Source organism: Cherax quadricarinatus, chromosome 54, assembly GCF_038502225.1.
Source record: "Cherax quadricarinatus isolate ZL_2023a chromosome 54, ASM3850222v1, whole genome shotgun sequence".
Classification (NCBI taxonomy): domain Eukaryota; kingdom Metazoa; phylum Arthropoda; class Malacostraca; order Decapoda; family Parastacidae; genus Cherax; species Cherax quadricarinatus.
The window spans coordinates 26,720,058-26,740,953 of record NC_091345.1 but is presented as its reverse complement, the minus strand read 5'-3'; the positions used below and the strand labels follow the sequence as shown (position 1 = coordinate 26,740,953).

At 45.7% G+C, this 20,896-nt stretch overlaps 1 protein-coding gene across 1 annotated transcript in view; it reads right to left on the bottom strand.

Moving 5' to 3' along the window:
* The window catches only part of LOC128699090 (carbohydrate sulfotransferase 11), a 214,802-nt gene that overhangs the window by 17,659 nt on the left and 176,247 nt on the right, over positions 1–20,896 (bottom strand). Inside the window, exon 6 of the mRNA XM_070096756.1 lies at positions 15,337–15,509. Coding sequence (XP_069952857.1) covers positions 15,337–15,509 — 173 coding nt within the window. The remainder of the gene's footprint in view (positions 1–15,336; positions 15,510–20,896) is intronic.

Genomic DNA, 20,896 nt, shown 5'->3' with positions numbered 1-20,896 from the left:
GTTCATAATATGAGAGCTCTGTCCTAGAGCTGGAACTAGAGCAAGTCTTGGTATCGGTCAGATGGCATCGCTATCGCCTTTTGTATTGCCTGTCAGTCTTGCTGTTGTGTGTATGTATCCTACAAGTAGTACTATTGCTGCTTGTTGCGTGCCTTGCAATTAGCATTTTATACTGGGTTATGCCACCAACGCGGGTGAGGCAGTTGGTGTCTGAGTATATTTTTCTAAATCTGTCCAAACTATCTCTACAGTACTCCCTGGAACGCAGGCGGGAGAGATACATGATTATATACACCTGGAAAATCCTAGAGGGACTAGTACCGAACTTGCACACGAAAATCACTCACAACGAAAGCAAAAGACTTGGCAGACGATGTAACATCCCTCAATGAAAGGCAGGGGTGTCACTAGCACGTTAAGAGACAATACAATAAGTATCAGGGGCCCGAGACTGTTCAACTGCCTCCCAGCATGCATAAGGGGGATTACCAATAGATCCCTGGCTGTCTTCAAGCTGGCACTGGACAAGCACCTAAAGTCGGTACCTGACCAGCCGGGCTGTGGCTCGTACGTTGGATTGCGTACAGCCAGCAGTAACAGCCTGGTTGATCAGGCTCTGATCCACCAGGCGGCCTGGTCACAAACCTGGCCGCGGGGGCGTTGACCCCCGTAACTCTCTCCAGGTAAACTCCAGGTAAACAGTGTTGCTGGAGAATTGATCGTTCCATTGACATAGAATACTAATGAACTCTTACTGCTGTGAAGCTTCGTGACATTATTCGTACCAAATTAAGGGTTGAAGCAACTATGGCACACCAAACCGAGATATCTCCCGGTACAGGAGCTATTAATAGCCGATCTCCACTTAGGTACCTTCGTAATGCGGGAGGGCAAACACCAGAGCAATCAGACCAGCAGTCTCGTGAAGCAGGTGGTACACCGGGTTTGTCTCAGGACGAGACAGCTTGGTTGGCACTTGAGTTAGCTAAGCTCAATCTCGAAACAACCAGAGAGCAGCGAGCATTTGCTAAAGAGAAATTTGATAAAGAGAAGAAGAGGAGGCAATTTAAACTGACTGTTAGTGACAACTTTCACGTGCAAAAAGCAGTGCTGTTAGTACCTCGCTTTGAGTCCGAGCCTGAACAGTTTCTCGAGGCACCTTAAAACCAGGCTCGAGCACTGAGGTGGCCTGGGGATCATTGGGCAGCTCTGGTGCATACAGCGTTATACGGCATATTAGTGTATTCCCGCCAAGTTGTTAAATTAGGCGCATGTGCAACATTTGTCGGTTCTCTGAACCATTCATCTACATTCCCGCCAAGTACAGGAGGGAATTTAAAGTGTGCCAGCATCAGCTGGGTCAGTCTGATGTAGACTTTGTAAGGCAGCAGTCAAAAACCTTTATGAAGTGGTATAAGGCGAGTATTGTCACAAACTTCACAGACTTATTGCAGTTACTTCTGGTGGATAACCTGCTGGAATCTGCTGGATCAGAGGTTAGTGTTTCTTGAAGATCATTCAATGACCACTGCATTAGAAGTGGCCAGGCTGGCTGACCTTTTGAGGCTAACCACTCCTTATCTGAGCGGTCTAATCTTTCTTCCCAACAGCCTGTCATGAATAGAGATCATCATGGACCTGTCCCTGACTGGAAGGCGAAGTGTCAGAATGAAAGTGAACAATGACGCCAATCAACTAACGTCTGGTGATCAACGACATCAAACTCGCGGCCAACCTGGCGAGCGACATCAAGCTCATGGTGAACAATGACGCCAGTACCCCGTGTGGCACCAGCTACAAAATCAACAGGGAGCCAAATTAAAGTATGAGATAAAATGTTACCGTTGTCATAAACCAGCCCACGTAAATTCCAACTGCCCAGTTAAGCCCCAGCTTGAGATGAACCAGAAAGAAGTAGTGTGGTATGGCCCCACACTACAGTACATAATACATCTCCCTTCCTGGAGTTTACTTGGAGAGAGTTCCGGGGGCCAAAGTCCCCGCGGCCCGGTCTGTGACCAGGCCTCCTGGTGGATTAGAGCCTGATCAACCAGGCTGTTACTGCTGGCTGTATGCAATCCAACGTACGAGCCACAGCCCGGCTGGTCAGGTACCGACTTTAGGTGCTTGCCCAGTGCCTGCTTGAAGACAGCCAGGGGTCTATTGGTAATCCCCCTTATGCATGCTGGGAGGCAGTTGAACAGTCTCGGGTCCCTGACACTTATTGTATTGTCTCTTAACGTGCTAGTGACATCCCTGCTTTTCATTGGGGGGATGTCACATCGTCTGCCGAATCTTTTGCTTTCGTTGTGAGTGATTTTCGTGTGCAAGTTCGGTACTAGTCCCTCTAGGATTTTCCAGGTGTATATAATCATGCATCTCTCTCGCCTGCGTTCCAGGGAGTACAGGTTCAGGAACTTCAAGCACTTCCAGTAATTGAGGTGTTTATCTCCGTTATGCGCGCCGTGAAGGTTCTCTGTACATTTCCTAGGTCAGCAATTTCACCTGCCTTGAAAGGTGCTGTTAGTGTGCAGCAATATTCCAGCCTAGATAGAACAAGCGACCTGAAGAGTGTCATCATGGGCTTGGCATCCCTAGTTTTGAAGGTTCTCTTTATTCATCCTGTCATTTTTCTAGCAGATGCGATTGATACAATGTTATGGTCCTTGAAGGTGAGATCCTCCGACATGATCACTCCCAGGTCTTTGAGGTTGGTTTTTCGCTCTATTTTGTGGAAGGAATTTGTTTTGTACTATGATGAAGTTTTAATTTCCTCATATTTACCATATCTGAGTAATTGAAATTTCTCATCGTTGAACTTCATATTGTTTTCTGCAGCCCTTCAGGAGGATGAAAAAAAAATGAAGTAAGAACTTGGGGATACCGGTGCTTATTGTTCACTTATAAGAGAGGGAGTCTTTCCCCTCTCTGAAAAGACATAATTACATTCCTCCGTTCTTTTAGAAGCATTTGGAGGAGCTGTATTTTCTGTCCCTTTACATAAGATACGTGTGCAGAGTAAATACTATACAGGATATTTAACTGTAGGTGTATCTGAGAGATTTCCTATGAAAGATACTGTGTTATTGCTGGGTAATAACATTCTTAATTCGACAAAATGTTCAGAACCTATAGTGATTAATTCTTCTTCGATGTTGGCCATAACTCGGGCAAAACCCCAAGGGATGTGTGTCGAGAATGCTGACCCATCCTTGGATGACTCAGATCTAGGGCTAAACAATATGTTTTACGAGAAAAACTGGCCAGTCTCGTAAACTTAGTGAAAAATCCCAGACCAAGCCTTCCTATTCCAGGGTTGCAGGATTGCCAGATATCTGTTTCCATACCCAAGGGACTGTCCTTTCGGGGGAACAGCGAAGAGATCCTTAAACTTCGCTTTTCAGACAGCCATGGGTGAATCGCACTCAGATTACCCAGTCAAATATGAAATTGTACTAATGTTGGTAGAATTACCGGCTTTATAAAGCCGTTACTGCTTGATAAAGCTCCTGCATTGCACTTGTGTCCTGTTGTACTTGTGTCCTTTTACCTAACAAATATAAAATTAAACACAACCAACTGCTCCGCACAGAGACTGGTAAAGAAGTAGGGGAAAGCCCAAAATCAGATAGTCTGGTAGTTCCTAAGAAATTTAGGTCACAAATTTTGAACATAGATAACAATTCCTTTTTAGTAGGTCATTTAGGAAATACAAAAAACTCTGTATAGAATACTGAAAAAGTTTAACTGGCTAAAAGTTAGGCAACATGTGAAGAATCACATCCACTCTTTCAGGGAATGTCATTAAGCAGGTAAACCTGGACACCCCATTAAACCTGCGCCACTTCATCCCATACCTGCAGATAGAGAACCGTTTGCAGAACTAATCATTGATTGCGGGGACCATTACCAAAATGCAAGTCAGGAAACCAGTACTTATTCACTGTCATGGACAAAGCTACTAGGTATCCGGAAGCAGTACCAATGCGCAATATAAACACTCAAGCCATTCTTAAAGCCATAACTAAATTTATATCTTTGGTATTCCTAAGTCTATCCAGAGTGACCAGGGTACTAACTTCACAGCCAAAGCTTTTAGGGAAGCTTCATAAATTATCCACTGCCCATCATCCTCAGTCCCAAGGTGCCTTGGAAAGAGTTCATTAGACGTTAAAAACCATGATGAGAACCTTTTGCATGCATTTTCCTGCAGACTGGGATGAATCACTTCCTTTGTTATTGTTCGCAATGAAAGAAACTGTGCAGGAGTCAACAGGGTACAGTCCATTTGAACTAATCTTTTGGTGCAATGTACGAGGTCCTCTGCAAATGCTCAAAGAAGGATGGATGGGAGAAGACGCCTGCATAGCACTCTACAACCCTTCCTCAACCAAATAACTGCTGCAGCATCAACCAAATAACTGCTGCAGCATATTGGCGCCTAGCAAACCTCAGAACAGCATTCCGACATCTTAATAAGGAATCGTTCAGGACCCTGTACACCGTGTACGTTAGGCCCATATTGGAGTATGCGGCACCAGTTTGGAACCCACACCTAGCCAAACACATAAAGAAACTAGAGAAAGTGCAAAGGTTTGCAACAAGACTAGTCCCAGAGCTAAGAGGTATGTCCTACGAGGAGAGGTTAAGGGAAATCAACCTGACGACACTGGAGGACAGGAGAGATAGGGGGGACATGATAACGACATACAAAATACTGAGAGGAATTGACAAGGTGGACAAAGACAGGATGTTCCAGAGATTGGACACAGTAACAAGGGGACACAGTTGGAAGTTGAAGACACAGATGAATCACAGGGATGTTAGGAAGTATTTCTTCAGCCACAGAGTAGTCAGGAAGTGGAATAGTTTGGGAAGCGATGTAGTGCAGGCAGGATCCATACATAGCTTTAAGCAGAGGTATGATAAAGCTCACGGTTCAGGGAGAGTGACCTAGTAGCGATCAGTGAAGAGGCGGGGCCAGGAGCTCGGACTCGACCCCCGCAACCTCAACTAGGTGAGTACAACTAGGTGAGTACACACACACACACACACACACACACACACACACACACACACACACACATAACACGCACACATAACACACACATAACACATATACATAACTCACACATAACACACACACATAACACACACACATAACACACACACACACATCACACACACACATCACACACACACATCACACACACACATCACACACGCACATCACACACACACATCACACACACACACATCACACACACACACACATCACACACACACACACATCACACACACACATCACACACATCACACACACACATCACACACACACATCACACACGCACATCACACACACACATCACACACACACACATCACACACACACACATCACACACACACACACATCACACACACACATCACACACACACATCACACACACACACATCACACACACATCACACACACACACACACACACACATGTGGAATAGACAAGGTGGACAAAGACAGGATGTTCCAGGGAGGGGACACAGAAACAAGAGGCCACAATTGGAAGTTGAAGACACAAATGAGTCAGAGAGATAGTAGGAAGTATTTCTTCAGTCATAGAGTTGTAAGGCAGTGGAATAGCCTAGAAAATGACGTAGTGGAGGCAGGAACCATACACAGTTTTAAGACGAGGTTTGATAAAGCTCATGGAGCGGGGAGAGAGAGGGCCTAGTAGCAACCGGTGAAGAGGCGGGGCCAGGAGCTAGGACTCGACCCCTGCAACCACAAATAGGTGAGTACACACACACACACACACACACACACATACAACAGGCCTAGTGTCTAATCGACATGTGCCTAGGACAAAATGGTAACTAACACACACACTTCTGTTTTAATTAAGGAGACAGGAAAATCGAAGAGGTAGTGTACTGTACACTATATATATTAACCTCGTATTAGAATATGCAGCATTCGTATGGTACTCACATCTGGTCAGGTATGTCGGGAAATTGGAGAAAATTCTGAGGTTTGCAAGGAGACTAATCCCGGAGCTAAGGGGTATGTCCTTTGAGGGCAGATTAAGGGAACTCAAACTGATCACAGTGGAAGATATCAAGACTAGAAGGGATATTTAAGTCCTGAGAAACAACCTATTAATAGCCCAAAATTCAATAATTTCCTATTTCAAGACCGAGTCCAAAACAAGACATAGGGACTCCAGTCCTAAAGCAACCTTCCCTCTCTCCATTAATTACGTATATCAAGTGGTTCCAATAGTTGTTTCCGAAATAGTTAAAATCATACACATTCTTGGAGTTATAGGTGAAGGCCCCTCAGGAGAATAGTCCAATTCTCAATTGTAAAACTGGCTCTTGTACGTTAATTGACAAACGCCTGGAACTAAGAAACACCCAATCATACTTTCAAAACCACCCTAAAAATTGCCCAAAATTTGTTAAATTAGCCTCTTTTCACTTATATTAACTCATTCTTTAGTTAATCAAGTAGCAACCCAATCCCCGTATGTCCAGTATTCAGGTATTCGTATTTTGCGCCTCCCTGCTACAGCGTCAATGCCACCACCTAGTATTACACACTCAGGTAGATATGGCCTGCACACCCTGCCGTAATGCAAGAACCACTTGGAAACAAGTAAAAGACAGCAGATAATTAAAGAATTATGTTTCCTTCACCAAAATTAAACTGATATTTACAACATATACATAGGCTATGTACAGTATTTACAGCAAAGTACAATGAGGCAAATGCAAGCATAAGACACAGTCAAACCGTGAGACATTATGTGCGTAAATTTTACAGGCAGTGTCCTGAATTAGCATTTGAACCCCATAAATGTGAAGAAACTTTGGTACATCAAACAGTTTACACTTACTGATATTGATGAACCTCAGAGTCAAGAAGGACTTTAAGGTCACCAGGTCCACCTTCTCAGGTCATCATGTCTCACATGTCTGGACCTTAAATTATTATCAGAACATATAGTTCTTAAAATTATTTGAAAATGTATACCAGTAACACTGACAAGTTGTAAGTGGATTGTATATTGTGATATCATTTACTTGACCTGAGTAATTTACTTGGGTAATTTTATATAAATACAAATCAATTATACGATTAAAAATGTATGAGGGACATTCAAGATTACTCACTAAATTAAGATTTTGGTGTTATATCCTAACGCCTCCCTTTCGGTAGGCAATTCATATTGGCCAGTATAAATTAAGACACCTGTAGCGAGAATTAATAGCCTGGGAGACGTACATTACATTACATGTAAACTTCATCAGTTTCTGACAACACTGCTTCTATTAGTTAATTTCATTTGAAGATTCGGCAGACTTCCAATTTCTTGAGAGAGCTAATACACCACCTCTCCGGACGGCCTCCCGGGCAGTACTGATCCTATGGTCACCTCCCTTCCCATTCATTTGGAAGTACCCACTCATTTCCTCACAAGTATGTTGGTAGTTTGCATCTACCAATAATACTTCATATTTACATTAAATTAAATTAACACTTTACATACAATATACACATTACTAATTATAGGAAAATTATAGCAAATTTTCCACAAAGGTACTGGTATAATGACGGGGTCCCTCTGATCGTTAACCCTTAGCACCCGGTTCGCTGGTTGGGAGGCAGCCTGTAAGTGTGAGTGATACACTGAATAAAGTGTAACATACTCTTAGCATGCCACACCAAGCAACTTATTTGAGACTTAGAACTCAGCTGAATGTACCCTCATTTTCTCGCTAACTGGTCGAAAACAGGCCAAGCCCTGTGTACCCTCCTCTTACTGTCTTACAGGCCTAACATCTATGTACCCATTTGCCTCATTTATGCTAAGACATGCCTCCAAGCCAACCAAGCCAATGTACCAAACATACCCAGGAAGGAAGAAGAGAGGAGAGGGAAGGGAGAAGTCACGTGCTGTCACTTCATTGCCCCATTTAGTCATCATTCGACTGCCAACGGTTATTCGGACATCACATCTGCGAGCCACTGTATTGAGACGCAAGTATATCCAGGATTTATGCCCAAACAAACCTATTTCCTCGAGAAATCTTCCTGACCCACATGTTCAGCATTATCAGCATCGCCTAACACCCGTATAGCTTGTCACTAACTGCTAGTACAGCTTCACTACTGCCAGTTATAGAAATTCAGAGGTGAGTTTTGTGATTTTTTTTCGCTGACGCTCTGAACCCATGTTGCCCTGGATTGTGCAGTTTTTTGGGAATCCAAGTGGTTTGCAATCATGATTCTTAGTATTCTTCAAAGATTTTTATGATGTGGGATGTTAGAGCTATTGGTCTATAGTTCTTAGCTAGTGCTTTTCTGCCATCTTTATGAAATGGGGCTACATCCGTTGTTTTTAGTGACTGGAATTTCACCTATGTCTAAGCTCCTCTATAGTATACTTAGGGCACACGAAAGGAGTTTCTTGCAGTTCTTAATAAACACAGAGTTCCACGAGTCTGGGCCTGGGAGTTAGGGTAATGTCAGAAATTTGGCATACATTGATGAAGTTCTGAGGCTCATTCATGAAAAAATCATTTGGACTGTCGATCTTCAGACTGATTGGTGGCTCGCTAAACACAGTCATATTGGGATTTCAGTATCTCATTCATTTCTTTGTTGTCATCTGTGTAAGTCCCATCTTGTCTGAGCATGGGACCGATACTAGATGTAGTCTTTGCCTTATTTTTTTGCATATGAAAAGAAATATTTCGATTTTTTTTTCAATTTTACTAATCGCATTTAGCTCCTCCTGTCTCTTCTGGATCCTGTATGAATCCTTTAACTGAAGTTCGATATTTTCTACTTCCCTGGTCAGCGTTTCCTTCCGTGTATCAGATAATCCAGTGTTCTTGAGGAACTCAGTGATTCTTCGTCTTCTTCTGCAGAGGGATGGTCTTCCTCTCTCTCCAGTTTACTTCTTCTCTTCATCTTTCTTAGGGGAACATGCCTTGAACATACTTCAGCTGCCAGGAAGCTGATTCTTTCAAGGCACTAGTTTGGATCCATGTTATTTAAGATATCTTCACAACATGTTTCATTTAAGAAATGGTTCACCTGATCCCATCCGATGTTCTTGTTGCTGAAGTTGCATTTGGTGAAGACACATTCACAGCTACGTGCATTTTGCTGGTCAAGACCCCTGTGCATGTAAGTCTGAACTTCGATTAGATTGTGATCGGAATTAGTTGTTTCTGATATTGTTATGTTTCATGTTTCTTACCAGGTCCTCATTATTTTTTAAGATAAGGTCAAGTGTGTTTTCCAGTCTTGTTGGCTCTATTATTTGCTGACTTAAGGTATGCTTATCGCAGAGATATTAGTAGCTCATTTGTGTGCGACTTTTCATCTGCGCTGCCTCCAGGTATTGTTTCTACTGTAACATTATTTGCTACATTCTTCCATTTTGTATACCTTAGGTTGAAGTCACCAAGCAGTAAGATGTTTAGGGATGGAGCTGGAAGGCTTTCCAACAGTAATCAATTTTCATTAATGTTGGTAGAATTACCGACAATATTTTAGGTAAAAGGACACAAGTGTAACTAATGTGACATTTTACTGTGGCAAAGTTTCGCTCTCCAGGAGCTTTGTCAATCCGTTACATTAGTTGCACTTGTGTCCTTTTACCTAATGATCAGTTTTAAGTAGCTGTTCCTTGAAATATTGAGAGGCTGCATCTGGAGGCTTATATACAACCACGATCACTAGGTTTTGGCTCTTTATCTTCATTGTTAGAACTTCAACTACATCATTTGTGGTGTTCAGCATCTCTGTGCAGATGAGAGACTCGTTGACATACAGGCCCACATACACATTAACTGTATCCTCTCTCACCCTTACGCCCTGCCTAACCAATTTTGGCATAATTTGCTGTTCGTCAGTGTCTCTGTACCTTCATGTGGTCGTGAAAGTGCTTAACCTCAGTCAGCCTTCCAAACTTCACGTCAAGCCACAACACAACACCAGCCTCTGAAGGCCAGGTGAAAATGTTGTTAGAAGAGGAGAATGATAATGAGTAACACTCAGGGTAAAGTAAGTGTTTGTAATGTAAAAATACATGTTTTCAGTACCATGGCTGTAATGTACCAGGGGTAGAAAGTATTGATAGACCTATTTAAGTATAGCCAGTTGAGTTATTTGTAACTAATCATGTTATAATTTTCAGGATAAGGCACTGAAAGATAATAGGGGATGTATATAATGAGATTATACCTAATAAACAAATTCCAGGGAGTGGGTATTCATTTCTTCTATATACTGAGCATTGGTGGCAACTATCATTAATTATTAACATAATGTATATTCTTTATTTGTATTCTCAGGTTTCTAGTTTTTCCAGTTGCCATTTATCTCCAACTCCCATTTCATTATAGTTTATTTTCATTTTTCCCAATCCTGGCATTGCAATCCTTCTCCAATTCTATCATTCTGTTACTATTACCAAACAAGGAATGAAGCCTTGCCCCTCACCATTCCCCTCACCACCCTTACCTTGCCCCTCACCATTCCCCTCACCACCCTTGCCTTGCCCCTCACCATTCCCCTCACCATTCCCCTCACCACCCTCAGCTTGCCACTCACCACCCTCACTTTGCCTCTCACAACCTTTCCTTGCTGCACATAACCCTCAACTTGCCCCCTCACCCTGCCCCTTACCACTCTCACATTGCCCATCACCACCCTCACCTTGCCCCTCACCATGCCCCTCACAATCCTTATCGTGCCCCTCAACACTCTCACTTTGCCCCTTGGACCTCATCACTCTTATATTGCCCCTCACCCCCTTAATCATGCTTCACACCGCCCTCACCTTTCCCTCATCACCCTCACCTTGCTACACACCACCCTCACCTTGCTGCACACCACCCTCACCTTGCTACACACCACCCTCACCTTCTACACACCACCCTCACCTTGCTACACACCACCCTCACCTTGTTGCACACCACCCTCACCTAGCTACACACCACCCTCACCTTGCTACACACCACCCTCACCTTGCTGCACACCACCCTCACCTTGCTACACACCACCCTCACCTTCTACACACCACCCTCACCTTGGTACACACCACCCTCACCTTGCTACACACGCATCACTCACCTTGCTACACACGCATCACTCACCTTGCTACACACGCATCACTCACCTTGCTACACACGCATCACTCACCTTGCTACACACCACCCTCACCTTGCCTCACACCACCCACATCTTGCTACACACCACCCACACCTTGCTACACACCACCCACACCTTACTACACACCATCCTCACCTTGCTACTCACCACCCTCACCTTGCTACACACCACTCTCACCATGCCTCACACCACCGACACCTTGCTACACACCGCCCTCACCGTGCTACACACCACCCTCACCTTGCCTCACACCACCCACATCTTGCTACACACCACCCACACCTTGCTACACACCACCCACACCTTACTACACGCCATCCTCACCTTGCTACTCACCACCCTCACCTTGCTACACACCACTCTCACCATGCCTCACACCACCGACACCTTGCTACACACCGCCCTCACCGTGCTACACACCACTCTCACCATGCCTCACACCACTCTCACCTTGCCTCACACCACCCACACCTTGCTACACACCACCCTCACCTTGCTACACACCACCCTCACCTTGCTACACATCACCCTCACCTTGCTACACACCACCCTCACTTTGCTACACACCACCCTCACCTTGCTACACACCACCCTCAGCTTGCTACACACCACCCACACCTTGCTACACACCACCCTCACCTTGCTACACACCACCCTCACTTTGCTACACACCACCCTCACCTTGCTACACACCACCCTCACCTTCTACACACCACCCTCACCTTGCTACACACCACCCTCACCTTGCTACACACCACCCTCACCTTGCTACACACCACCCTCACCTTGCTACACACCACCCTCACCTTGCTACACACCACCCTCACCTTGCTACACACCACCCTCACCTTCTACACACCACACTCACCTTGCTACACACCACCCTCACCTTGCTACACACCACCCTCACCTTGCCTCACACCACCCACATCTTGCTACACACCACCCACACCTTGCTACACACCACCCACACCTTGCTACACACCATCCTCACCTTGCTACTCACCACCCTCACCTTGCTACACACCACCCTCACCTTGCTACACACCACCCTCACCTTGCTACACACCACCCTCACCTTGCTACACACCACCCTCACCTTGCTACACACCACCCTCACTTTGCTACACACCACCCTCACCTTGCTACACACCACCCTCACCTTCTACACACCACCCTCACCTTGCTACACACCACCCTCACCTTGCTGCACACCACCCTCACCTTGCTACACACCACCCACACCTTGCTACACACCATCCTCACCTTGCTACTCACCACCCTCACCTTGCTACACACCACCCTCACCTTGCTACACACCACCCTCACCTTGCTACACACCACCCTCACCTTGCTACACACCACCCTCACCTTGCTACACACCACCCTCACTTTGCTACACACCACCCTCACCTTGCTACACACCACCCTCACCTTGCTACACACCACCCTCACCTTGCTACACACCACCCTCACTTTGCTACACACCACCCTCACCTTGCTACACACCACCCTCACCTTGCTACACACCACCCTCACCTTGCTACACACCACCCTCACCTTGCTACACACCACCCTCACCTTGCTACACACCACCCTCACTTTGCTACACACCACCCTCACCTTGCCTCACACCACCCTCACCTTGCTACTCACTACCCTCACCTTGCTCCACACCACCCTCCCCTTGCCTCACACCACCCTCACCTTGCCTCACACCACCCTCACCTTGCCTCACACCACCCTCACCCTGCCTCACATGACTCACCTTGCGTCACACCACCCTCACCCTGCCTCACACCATTTTCATCTTGCCTCACACCACCCTCACCTTGCCTCACACCACCCTCACCTTGCTTCACACCACCCTCACCCTGCCTCACACGTCTTTCACCTTGCGTCACACCACCCTCACCTTGCCTCACACCACCCACACCTAGCCCCTCACCACCCTCAAATTGTCCCTCATCTCTCCCCTCACCACCCTCACCTTGCTTCACACCACCCTCACCTTGCCTCACACGTCTTTCACCTTGCGTCACACCACCCTCACCTTGCCTCACACCACCCACACCTAGCCCCTCACCACCCTCAAATTGTCCCTCATCTCTCCCCTCACCACCCTCACCTTGCTTCACACCATCCTCACCCTGCCTCACACGTCTTTCACCTTGCGTCACACCACCCTCACCTTGCCTCACACCACCCACACCTAGCCCCTCACCACCCTCAAATTGTCCCTCATCTCTCCCCTCACCACCCTCACCTTGCTTCACACAACCCTCACCTTGTTTCACACCACCCTCACCTTGCTTCACACCTCTTCACATTGCTTCACACCACCTCACCTTACTTCACACCACATCGCCTTGCTTCACACCACCTCACTTTGCTACACACCACCTCACCTTGCTTCATATCACCTCACCTTGCTACACACCACCTCACCTTCCTACACACCACCTCACCTTGCTACACACCACCTCACCTTGCTTCACATCACCTCACCTTGCTTCACACCACCTCACCTTACTTCACACCACATCGCCTTGCTTTACACCGCCTCACCTTGCTACACACCACCTCACTTTGCTTTATACCACCTCACCTTGCTTCACACCACCTCACCTTGCTTCACACCACCTCACCTTGCTACACACCACCTCACCTTGCTACACACCACCCTCACCTTGCTTCACATCACCTCACCTTGGTACATACCACCTCACCTTGCTTTACACCACCTCACCTTGCTTCACACCACCTCCTCTTGCTTCACACCGCCTCACCGCCTCACCTTGCTTTACACCACCTCACCTTGCTTCACACCACCTCACCTTGCTTCAGGCCACCACACCTTGCTTCACACCACTTCACCTTGCTTCACACCACCTCACCTTGCATCCCACCACCTCACCTTGCTTCACACCATCCTCACCTTGCTATACACCACCTCACCTTGCTTCACACCACCTCACCTTGCATCCCACCACCTCACCTTGCTTCACACCATCCTCACCTTGCTATACACCACCTCACCTTGCTTCACACCACCTCACCTTGCTTCACACCACCTCACCTTGCTTCACACCACCCTCACCTTGCTACACGCCACCTCACCTTGCTACACACCACCAAACACCACCTCACCTTGCTACACACCACCTCACCTTGCTTCACACCACCTCACCTTGCTACACACCACCTCACCTTGCTTCACATCACCTCACCTTGCTTCACACCACCTCATCTTACTTCACACTACATCGCCTTGCTTCACACCACCTCACTTTGCTACACACCACCTCACCTTGCTTCACATCACCTCACCTTGCTTCACACCACCTCACCTTACTTCACACTACATCGCCTTGCCTCACACCACCTCACCTTGCTTCTCACCACCTCACCTTTCTTCACACCACCTCGCCTTGCCTCACACCACCTCACCTTGCTTCACACCACCTCACCTTGCTTCACACCACCTCACCTTACTTCACACCACATCGCCTTGCTTCACACCACCTCTCCTTGCTTTACACCGCCTCACCTTGCTACACACCACCTCACTTTGCTTTACACCACCTCACCTTGCTTCCCACCACCTCACCTTGCTTCACACCACCTCACCTTGCTACACACCACCTCACCTTGCTACACACCACCCTCACCTTGCTTCACATCACCTCACCTTGGTACATACCACCTCACCTTGCTTTACACCACCTCACCTTGCTTTACACCACCTCACCTTGCTTCACACCACCTCACCTTGCTTCAGGCCACCACACCTTGCTTTACACCACTTCACCTTGCTTCACACCACCTCACCTTGCTACACGCCACCTCACATTGCTACACACCACCTCACCTTGCTTCACATCACCTCACCTTGCTACACACCACCTCACCTCGCTACACACCACCTCACCTTGCTACACACCACCTCACCTTGCTTCACACCACCTCTCCTTGCTACACACCACCTCACCTTGCTTCACATCACCTCACCTTGCTTCACACCACCTCACCTTACTTCACACCACATCGCCTTGCTTCACACCACCTCACTTTGCTACACACCACCTCACCTTGCTTCACACCACCTTACCTTGCTTCACATCACCTCACCTTGCTTCACACCACCTCACCTTGCCTCGCTCCATCCTCTCCACCTCCTGACCGACGTGCTTGTGGAAGTTAAAGTTACTCTCATCGTCGTAGTTCTCCAGCTTGTCTCTGTACGCTGAGATGAGTCGGTCCAGCGGGTGGCGAGTGAACAGGAACTTCTTGTATGTCTTCAACATCTCTTCCCGGCGAGCATCTGTCCACAGAACATTGTCACATCAGCACACATAAACTGTCCACAGAACATTGTCACATCAGCACACATAAACTGTTCACAGAACATTGTCACATCAGCACATATAAACTGTTCACAGAACATTGTCACATCAGCACACATAAACTGTCCACAGTTTATTATTATTTTCTTCTGCTCCTTCTTCTTCTTCTTCTTCTTCTTCTTCTTCTTCTTCTTCTTCTTCTTCTTCTTCTTCTTCTTCTTCTTCTTCTTCTTATTATTATTATTATTATTATTATTATTATTATTATTATGATTATTATATGCTTTTTCACACCGATGGTCTCCCACAATGGCAGGATGACACAGAAAGAGCAATAATTTCACCATAAATTTTTTAATCTTTATCTTGCCAGAATTGCGGAGACATCGTAATTCATCTGAGTCTTTGATGAAACACTGCAGCCCGTCCTTCAGTGTCCACCCACAACACTGCTCACCCCCATGATTAAACTCCGGATAACCATTTTCCCTCTATCCTATTATAAATTTTTACTTTATATTCAAACAGCACGTCAGGCTATAAATTCATTAGTCTTCACTTTGATCGAGCGTGCTCACATGAACCTGCTGCGTATTCAAGCCAATAGCTCTGAAAACCTTCTTTACCCTCCATTTCTTCCTGGGATCACTTCAACCCTATGTTTAGAGTGCAGGCACTGTACTACCCACCTCCAGGATTCAAGTCCAGCTAACCAGTATGCCTGAGTTCCATCATAAACTTAACCTTGTTCCTACTCCCACAGCACGTCAAGCCATAAAAAAACACTGTATCTCCACTTACTTAAAATGCTCACACTAGCCTGCTGCGTTATCGGGCTCTAGCATTCAAAACCTTGACACCTTCCTCTAACCCTTTCCTGGCCCATGTAGACGGTTGATGAAGGGTTATTGAAGTGGTTTGTTCATACAGAAAGGATACAGGATCAATTTGTGAACATTTTCAAAGTATTGGAAAAAATGTATTAAAATAAACCTTGAGTGGAATACACTGCAATGTGTGACAACCGATGGAGGAAAGAATATGTCTAGGGTGAAGAAAGGTTTGGTAGGACAAATCACAAAAGCTTGAGAGGATGCGTTATCTCTCAGCAAACCAGCAAGCATTGTGCGGAAAATATGTAGATATGTCTTACGTTCTGAGACCTGTTGTTTCAACAGTGAATTTCATTCGATCTCACGGACTTAATCATCGCCAATTTCGTGATTTTCTGAAAGAATCTGATTTGTTGAGTTGCTTTATTATACAGCGGTACGATGGCTTAGTTGTGGAAAGGTTCTATCGTGGTTCTTTCAGCTCAGAAAAGAAGTTGATTCTTTTCTCACAGAAAAGAATCGACCCGAACCACTTTTATCATACACTGATTGGCTTTGGAAGTTGACATTTTTTTTTTTTTGCAGATTTAACAAGCCACATGAATCAATTGAATCTGAAGTTGTAAAGCGAAAAAAAATTGATTTGTTATCTATTCACGCTATTTGAAGGACAAGTGAAAGTTTCTAACTTGGTTCATTTCCCATGTTGTGAAAAATTTCATGAAGAAAGTGAAGCAGAATTTCCATCTTTATTTGCAACATAAATGATGAATTACTTGCAAAAACAATTTTAGAAACTGTTTTCTGATCATGATGGAAAAATTTTTTTGAAATAAAGCTATCTCAAAATCCACTTGACTGCAGTGTTGAGACACTTCCAAGTCGGTTTTAAATGGAAATTATTGATCTCCAATCAGATGACATGTTGAAAAAAAAGTCTAAAGAAGGAAATCTGATCTGGTAATATAAATTTTACATCCTGAACAGTTTCCAAATTTGAAGCAATTTGGGTGTGGATCTGTATCAGTTTTTAGTATAATGTACCTTTGTGAAGAAACATTTTAAAAAATGAAGTGTCAAGCCCAAATATCGCACAAATTCGCCTGATGAGCATTTGAAATCCATTCTAATAATTGATTCTTCAAGCTTGAAACCTCATTTCAGCAATATTTTGAAATTAGAAAACCAGTTCCATCATTCCCATTAATCTTGTGTCAGCTTTTCTCATTTGCAGTTCGATAATTGATTATACTGTCAGAGCATTGGCTTATGTTTGACATTTTTACTAATGTATCATTTCTCAGCTTAAGCAGAATATTGTTTCTTCGTTCGTATTTGTCAAATTTCTCTTGTTCTGAATCTTATTATGCTGATTACAAAAAGAATCCAAATAAAACTTAATCATTCATTTACATTTATTTGTAAGACCGATTATTTTCTTTTACCAGTGAAAATGTGTAAAATATACGATGTGGCCTTCATAGTGAAAAGTTTGGAGACTCCTGATATAACGCATTTCTGTCATGTTTCAAAAGTGAGGATTCAATTATGCGTCTTTCCATGATGGAAATGTTGGGTACAATGATCTGGGCAGCAGTGCACCCTGGTGGGTGACTGCAAGAACTGACATGGATGAATGTAGCATTCAACTCCTGGCCCATTCTGATTGAGTACTGATGTTGGGATAATCTGGTTTTCAGTGGTTTACCAGTATGTCCAATGTACGACTGCATAGAACATTGTAAACACCAAAACTATTAAACGGAGTGCTCTTAATCAACCTCAGTTTCACCGTACCATTGTTTTTGAAGACAATATTTATGTTGAACTTTTTAAGTGCCCCACGCAAATGGCTAAATTTTCATTGTAGTATAAAACCAGTACATTTTTCATGGAAGGCATTTCTTTAGGTTCAGTTCTGTAGAAAGTCTTCCTAATTGACACTAGGGCCGTCTCAACAAAATTCCTGGGATATCTCAGTTTTATGGCTATGTTAAATATCTTAATGATTTTATCTTCAAACAGCAACGACCATATGGCAATATTGCACTCTTTATTTTGTTATTGTTTTTAGAGAAACATGAGGTCTTCACGAAGAGTCTACTTAAAAAATACCAATGCATTTTGCTACATTTGTGGCGCCTACACTTTGCAAAAACAAAGAAAAGTCATCACAGTCTTTGCAAAAAAAGGTATGGGTGTGAAGCATGGGTGATGGATGTTGCAACGAGGAGAAGGCTGGAGGTAGTGGAGGGCAATTTGTGGTGTGAATATAATGCAGAGAATTCGTAGTTTGGAAATTAGATGGTGTGGGATTACCAAAACTATTGTCCAGAGGGCTGAGGAGGAGTTGTTGAGGTGGTTCAGACATGTAGAGAGACTGGAACGAAACAGAATAACTTCGAGAATGTATAAATCTGTAGTGGAGGGAAGGCGGGGTAGGTGCCGGCCTAGAAAGGGTTGGAGGGAGGGGGTAAAGGAAGTTTTGTGTGTGAGGGGCTTGGACTTCCAGCAAATGTGCGTGAGCGTATTTGATAGGAGTGAATGGAGACGGATGGTTTTTAATACTTGACGTGCTGTTGGAGTGTGAGCAAAGTAACATTTATGAAGGGGTTCAGGGAAACCGGCAGGCCGGACTTGAGTCCTGGAGATGGGAAGTACAGTGCCTGCACTCTGAAGGAGGGGTGTTAATGTTGCAGTTTAAAAACTGTAGTGTAAAGCACCCTTCTGGCAAGACAGTGATGGAGTGAATGATGGTGAAAGTTTCTCTTTTTCGGGCCACCCTGCCTTGGTGGGTCACACTGCCTTGGTGGGTCACACTGCCTTGGTGGGTCACCCTGCCTTGGTGGGTCACACTGCCTTGGTGGGTCACCCTGCCTTGGTGGGTCACCCTGCCTTGGTGGGTCACCCTGCCTTGGTGGGTCACCCTGCCTTGGTGGGTCACACTGCCTTGGTGGGTCACCCTGCCTTGGTGGGTCACACTGCCTTGGTGGGTCACCCTGCCTTGGTGGGTCACCCTGCCTTGGTGGGTCACACTGCCTTGGTGGGTCATCCTGCCTTGGTGGGTCACACTGCCTTGGTGGGTCACACTGCCATGGTGGGTCACCCTGCCTTGGTGGGTCACCCTGCCTTGGTGGGTCACCCTGCCTTGGTGGGTCACCCTGCCTTGGTGGGTCACCCTGCCTTGGTGGGTCACACTGCCTTGGTGGGTCACCCTGCCTTGGTGGGTCACCCTGCCTTGGTGGGTCACACTGCCTTGGTGGGTCACCCTGCCTTGGTGGGTCACCCTGCCTTGGTGGGTCACCCTGCCTTGGTGGGTCACCCTGCCTTGGTGGGTCACCCTGCCTTGGTGGGTCACACTGCCTTGGTGGGTCACCCTGCCTTTGTGGGTCACACTGCCTTGGTGGGTCACCCTGCCTTGGTGGGTCACCCTGCCTTGGTGGGTCACCCTGCCTTGGTGGGTCACACTGCCTTGGTGGGTCACCCTGCCTTTGTGGGTCACACTGCCTTGGTGGGTCACCCTGCCTTGGTGGGTCACACTGCCTTGGTGGGTCACCCTGCCTTGGTGGGTCACACCGCCTTGGTGGGTCAACCTGCCTTGGTGGGTCACTGCCTTGGTGGGTCACCCTGCCTTGGTGGGTCACACTGCCTTGGTGGGTCACCCTGCCTTGGTGGGAATCGTCCGATGTGTTAATAAAAAGAAATAAATACATTACATTTATCGCCTCTCGAGAGATGTAAAGTCTGATCGTTACTGTGCTTTTTGTATGCATTTTTGAACCTTAGTGGGCAGCTGGGAAACACAGGGTGGAGTCAAGTCCCATATACTATCCCTTTACAGATGTTTAATATGTCAAGTGTTAAGTCACCATGCTATCTTAGCATGCGAAACGACTTTGGTAGGTTTACATAATTAACAGGCTAAGTTGTGGGCGCGAAACTGAATCCAAACCCTAGCGTTGCTAACTGATTATTACTTATGTGTTTTTGCTAGACAAGTTGATAACAAACTCAGGATTGGCATGTGTGGTCCAGCCACTCTGTGCTATAAGACTATTTAATTTCCTAGCATGAATACGTTCGGTGTTCTGCCTTACTCTTCTAAACTCCCTGTATATATATAATTAAGTAGGCACTCCTGCCAGCCTGAGGGAGTCTTATTGAAATATACTGTCTTGGCTCTCTTCATTTCTATACAAGGTAGGTTCTTCTCATGTCGCACTAGTTCAATATTTTTAGTAAGCACTAATCTGTGCAGCTGGTCGAAAGGTGTGGTAGCTAGCCTGACCAACATGTTCTGTGGTAGAGATTTCGATAGTACCTGTTAACTTACGCTGTTTGAAATGCTCTGCATAACCAGGGGCATTACAAATAGTATGTCACTGATGTCAGCTAGGCTTGTATAAGTTGTATCATCTATGACATAAAGAGAGCCACTTGTTATCCATAGCATTTCGGGCAAATTAGGTCAGTTTTGACCCAGGATGCGACTCACACCAGTTAACTAACACCCAGGTACCCATTTTATACTG